At 47.4% G+C, this 6,212-nt stretch overlaps 1 protein-coding gene across 1 annotated transcript; it reads right to left on the reverse strand.

Moving 5' to 3' along the window:
* Nucleotides 1–462: 462 nt before the first annotated feature.
* LOC106819632 (exportin-4-like) lies at nucleotides 463–6,088 on the reverse strand (the record flags this gene model as incomplete). Its single annotated transcript, XM_014824238.1, has 8 exons — nucleotides 5,988–6,088; nucleotides 5,139–5,280; nucleotides 4,389–4,533; nucleotides 3,918–4,034; nucleotides 3,146–3,302; nucleotides 2,244–2,356; nucleotides 1,822–1,979; nucleotides 463–679 (listed from the first exon to the last, which is right to left on the reverse strand). Coding segments are annotated over exons 1-8 (1,101 nt in total), but the record flags the coding sequence as incomplete, so codon positions are not given.
* Nucleotides 6,089–6,212: the final 124 nt, after the last annotated feature.

The raw sequence follows: 6,212 nt of genomic DNA on the forward strand, positions 1-6,212 counted from the left end.
AGGAGGAGAATGAGTGTGAGGAGGACAAGGATGAGGATAAATAATATGAGGATTAGGAGGATGACCATGAGTAGGAAGAGGAGGCTGAGGATAACGATGATGAGTATGAGGAGCGGGAGGAGGATGACGATGAAAAAGAGATGAAGAGAAAGACGACGATGAGAATAGAAGCTCAGATGTGGAAGAAGATGAGGAGGAGAAAGAGGAGGAAAAAAAGGAGGAGGAGGAGGAGAAGGAAGAGGAGGGGGAGGAGGACGAGGAGGAGGAGGAGGAGGAGGAAGAGGAGGAAGAAGAAGAGGAGGAGGTGCAGGAAGGAGGAGGAAAGAAGAGGAGGAGGAAGAGGAGAAGGAGGAGGAGGAAAAGGAGGAGGAGGAGAAGGAGGTGCAGGAAGGAGAAGGAAAGAAGAGAAGGAGGAAGAGGAGGAGGAGGAAGAAGAGGAGGATGAGGAGGAGGAGGAGGAAGGAGGATGAGGGCGAGGATCATCAGAAGGGACGACGCACTCACCCCTTGTTGCTGCGCGGCCAACCGACAGAACTGACACGAAAGCTTTGTCAGCGCCACCTTCAGATGCTTGCCGATCTCCTCTGGCATGTTGGCAAAGAATGCGACGGGAAAGAACAGCGCCAGTCTACTGATGGCCGTTGCCACTCCCAGCACCTCACACTCAGCGATGTCCTCCCTAGAGCAGTGAGAGGTAACACAGGGTCACACCTAGCAGGTATAACACCTGCACAACTACTACTGCTGCTGCTGCTGCTGCTGCTGCTGCTGCTACTGCTACTGCTCCTGCTACTGCATGCCACTACCACTGCTACTGCTACTGCTACTGCATGCCACTACCGCTACCGCTGCCGCTGCCGCTGCCGCTGCCGCTGCCGCTGCCGCTGCCGCTACCGCTACTACTACTACTACTGCTACTACTACTACTACTACTACCACGTACCATACGGAACACTCCCCTCTGGAAATCAATGCTAAGTGATTTCCAATACAAAATGAACTTATTACGATAAAACAACTTATTAGACACAATCGGTAAACAAATTATGTGAGTCTTCATTTGCATATCAATAGCATATGATGCATTACATATTTGACTGATAAAAAGGGACTACATATAGTTTAAGTAGCGTTAAATTCACAATAATCATCGTAACATAAAACATGGTTCATACAGGAGGACTGAAAAATGTTTCAAGGACTTTTCAAGGACTTTTCAAGGATATTTTATCGGAAATTCAAGGACATTTTATCGGACATTTTATCGGAATTCATACACAGAATAAAACACACCTGGATTAATTTAATAATAACCCCATTCTTAATCACTGTCACCTCTAAAACTTACTTGGATCACATTAATAAACCCTTCTAAACACTGCCACTTCTACAACATACCTTGATTTACTGACTGATTTTACTGACTTACTGTAATTTGTGATCATCATTTAACTGTCTATCATGTTTATAGCTTTTTAAGCTCATTTAATGCAATTTTTTATTGAGGTTTGCACATTATTGATGGTACAAAATTTCTTTTTATTACAGGCAAGGATTCTTTCTAAAAATTCAAGAACATTTTCATGAAATTCAAGGACTTTTCAAGCAAAAAATCAACATTTACTAAATTCAAGTACTTTTCAAGGACTCCCCTCAAATTCAAGGACTTTTCAAGGACTGTGCGAACCATGTAAAAACAATCAGCAAGCTAATATCAGATCTAGTATGACCTTCACCAAATACAATCATTTTACATATAACATATAATTGTGCTCCACTGATTTTACAGCTACCACTCACCTGTATAACACCTGTACTCACCTGGATATGAGTAGAATGTAGCACTGCAGGTAGTTCTTCAGGTAGGCCACCTTCATCTCATCGTTGTTGAACACTGTTCCTCGAATCGACGCCAGCTGACAGAGACACTGCAGCGTGTGGTGGGCCAACTCTGGGTTCGAGCGCACCTTGTCATGAATCTACAGGTGGGACAACGACATTGTCATCATCATCATCATCGTCATCGTCATAATCAGTATTATCATCATCATCATCATCATCATCATAATCATTGTCATGTCATTATCATCATCATCATCATCATAATCATTGTCATTGTCATTATCATCATCATCATCAGTATTCTTATCATCATAATCATCACCACCACCACTGCCATCATCATAATCATCATCACCATCACCGCCATCATCATCATCGACACCATCGCCGTCGTCACTCACCCTAAAGAAGAACTGTACGATGGCTGGATCCATCAGTATATCTCTCCACGCGGGACCAGGCATCAGCGCGCACGACTGACTGTTCTCCATCACCAGCGCAAACCTGCCGGGCAGTGCGGTCATCGAGCGCGGTCAAGGAGCATAGCTGACCCGCGGCCACACACACCGAGGCCACAATTACAAAAAATCGTCGTTTGCCCTCAACCGACCCAGGCTGAAAAGTTTGGGTAGGTAGGGCGGCTTTTTTTTTAGGGCGGGGTCTTTTTGCAAATTCAGCTCCTACAATACAAATTTCCTCTACATGCTCGGGTGTGCTTGTGTGGAGATACCTTTTATGTTGGATGTTTGTTTTGCTTGGTACATATAATGTATTGCCTACAGATCTATATAATGTACAGTGATACAATTTGTTTAAAAAAAAAAAATCAATAAAATTTTTTGAGTCGGCCCTTTTTGGCGGGTCGGTCGCGTGAGGGCAAACAAACTATATTTTTATTATGACGCGACCCCACGCATCCGCCTGTTAGTAGTAATTATGTGAAATCACGTCCACATGCACACACGCACACACACACACAGCATCAAGGATATGATTGTAGGCGGTGAAACGCCAGCTGAGGACGTATGCACGCACACACACACTCACACACGCACGCACACACACGCACATGCACACGCACACGCACACGCACACACGCACATTATGATTATAAGCAGTATGACAAGGATATGATTGTAGGCGGTAAACCGCCAGCTGAGCACACACGCACGCACACACGCACGCACACACGCGCACGCGCACACACACACACACACACGCACACGCACACACACACACACACCACACACACACACACGCACACACGCACACACTATGATTATAAGCAGCATGACAAGGATATGATTGTAGGCGGTGAAACGCCAGCTGAGCACCTGCTCCGTGATCGCGAGGAACTTGTTGATGAGCACGACGACGTCACGCGAGGGAGCCACCGTCATGCTCTCCAGCTGCTGCAGGACCTGCACACACAGCTGGAAGACTCGCTTCAGATCACGCGTCTGCAAGATAGACAGAGCGACGCGGCGGCGGCGCGCGACGAACGTACAAACGCATTACTCGTCACGAAAACACTGTTTGTCTATAGATTATAATGTATGTATATATATATATATATTTATACATATTATATAAGTCGATATGACTGATATGTTTCCATGTTGTAAATTATAGCAAATTTTTATAAAGCACGTAATATGTGTGTGCGTGTGTGTGCGTGTGTGCGTGCGTGCGTGCGTGTGTGCGAGTGCGTGCATGGGTGTGTGCACGCGAGTGCGTGCATGGGTGCGTGTGTATGCGTGTGTGCGCGCGAGTGCGTGCATGGGTGCGTGTATATGCGTGTGTGCGTGTATGAGTGCGTGCATGGGTGCGTGTGTGTGAGTGTGCGTGCATGGGTGCGTGTGTATGCATGTGTGCGTGCATGGGTGCGTGTGTATGCGTGTGTGCGTGTATGAGTGCGTGCATGGGTGCGTGTGTATGCGTGTGTGTGTATGTGTGCGTGCGTGCGTGCGTGCGCGCGAGTGCGTGCATGGGTGCGTGTGTATGCGTGTGTGCGAGCGAGTGCGTGCATGGGTGTGTGTGTGCGTGTGTGCATGCGTGCGTGCGTGTGCGCGTACCTCGAACGTGCGCTTGGCGGTGAGATGGAACTCCCACGAGAGGCCGATGCTGCTGGAATGAGTCGTTGTTGAATACTCGTTCATCAGTGCCATGAGGATTGAGCAGCCAAGCGATTGCTGAAAGACACACACACACACAGACAGACGTTACTATGTGAACAACGCATGCACATACACGCACGCACGCACGCACGCACGCACGCACGCACGCACGCACGCACGTATACACACACGCACGCACGCATGACAGCACACACACACAGACACGCACACGCACGCACACACACAGACACGCTGGAGGTTTCCGGTGCCCATAAGACCCGTGACGGGACGTACCATTCTAGGGTTACCGGTGCCTATAAGACCCGTGACAGGACGTACCATACTGGGGTTGCCGGTGCCTATAAGACCCGTGACGGGACGTACCATTCTGGGGTTACCGGTGCCTATAAGACCGGTGACAGGACCTACCATGCTGGGGTTACCGGTGCCTATAAGACCTGTGACGTCGCTCATCAGTTGCTCATGGTCGGCGCCCTGCGTTGTCTGCAGCGAGCCGCGCTTAAAGATGACGGCAACGGCCTGTAGGACCTGCTCCCTCACATAGCCCTGCAGCCTGCAAGACATGAGACATTGTCATTGTCACCATTAGTGTGGCTGTCATTGTCACCTGCTCCCTCACATAGCCCTGCAGCCTGCAAGACATGAGACATTGTCATTGTCACCATTACTGCCATTGTCACATAGCTCTACAGCCTGCAAGACATGAGACATTGTCATTGTCACCATTAGTGTGGCTGTCATTGTCACCTGCTCCCTCACATAGCCCTGCAGCCTGCAAGACATGAGACATTGTCATTGTCACCATTACTGTCATTGACACATAGCTCTACAGCCTGCAAGACATGAGACATTGTCATTGTCACCATTACTGTCATTGACACATAGCTCTACAGCCTGCAAGACATGAGACATTGTCATTGTCACCATTACTGTCATTGTCATTGTCACCATTACTGTAGCTGTCATTGTCACCTGCTCCCTCACATAGCCCTGCAGCCTGAAAGACACGAGACATTGTCATTGTCACCATTACTGTCTTGGTCACCTTTCTTCCTCACATCATCATCATCATCATCATCATCACCATCGTCATCATAATTAACTTGCACCCCAGGCCGCCCCCCGCTGCCACCCTCCACCCCCGCGCATCTGACTTACTCGGGTCGCTGTGTGACGTACTGCAGCAGGTAGTTGCGCAATGATTTGACGTCGTCGTCTGCCAGCAGGCTCCACTCACGCACCACGGCCTCCTTAATGGCGCCCGCCGCTTGAAACATCACGTAGTCTAGCTTGCTGTTCTCTATACGCGAAAAAATAAATTACTATATATATAATAATTATACACGACCAGCTTGCTGTTTTCTAAAATGCAAAAATAAAGTATGTATTATTGCAACTATTTTCTGGCTCTATGCTGGTTCAGAGGGCTTTTCAACTACTGTGCTGCTCTGGTTCCAATAAAATTATAAGGTACAATATATCTATCTATCTATATATATATAATTTATAACATATAATGCCAGCAAGCAGCCCTAGCTCTGCCCTTTTGGGTCTCATCTTATCTCTTCTCTTGCTACTTTTCATCGTATGCCTAGCAATGTAAAAATAATCTCCCATACCACCTCCAGGGCGCAAAATCATTAGCACCGGCATATGCTGCCAAATTATTTGGAGGGCCAGTAATATTGGAAAAACACAAGCCCTCCGAGCCGGTGGTTTCAGTCGTGTTAGCAAGTACCTACATTTTTGTTTATGGCCTACATTATTTATAGCAAATAGCCTACATTACTGTTTTACCTGAAGGATATCACGCCATAACATCATCCATATTATCAATCAACATTTTACAAATTTGAAATCGAGAATGCAAGTGTGAAACATGACATTGATTTTACAAACAAATTTGTGAGGGTTGGTAAATTATGGTGAAGGCTGGTAATAATTACTGTTACCAGCCCTCTGGGCTGGTGCCAAAAAATCTGAATTTCGTGCTCTGCACCTCCGTACCCAGTATAAACTTGCATGCTGCGTACGGCGACTTGGATGCCTTGAACTCCATGAGAACTGTCTCGGCCGCCCGTCGCTGCTCTGTAGAGACGAGGTTCGGTGGAGCCTATAGCAAGAGAAACGGAAATGATAGAGATTCGAAGCCTACAGTTTCACTCATAGGGTCTATATGTCCCCCAGGGTACTGCCGGAACGTACCCTGGGTATACCGGAACGTACCCTGGG

This window comes from Priapulus caudatus, unplaced genomic scaffold (assembly GCF_000485595.1).
Source record: "Priapulus caudatus unplaced genomic scaffold, Priapulus_caudatus-5.0.1 Scaffold3870, whole genome shotgun sequence".
NCBI lineage: Eukaryota > Metazoa > Priapulida > Priapulimorpha > Priapulimorphida > Priapulidae > Priapulus > Priapulus caudatus.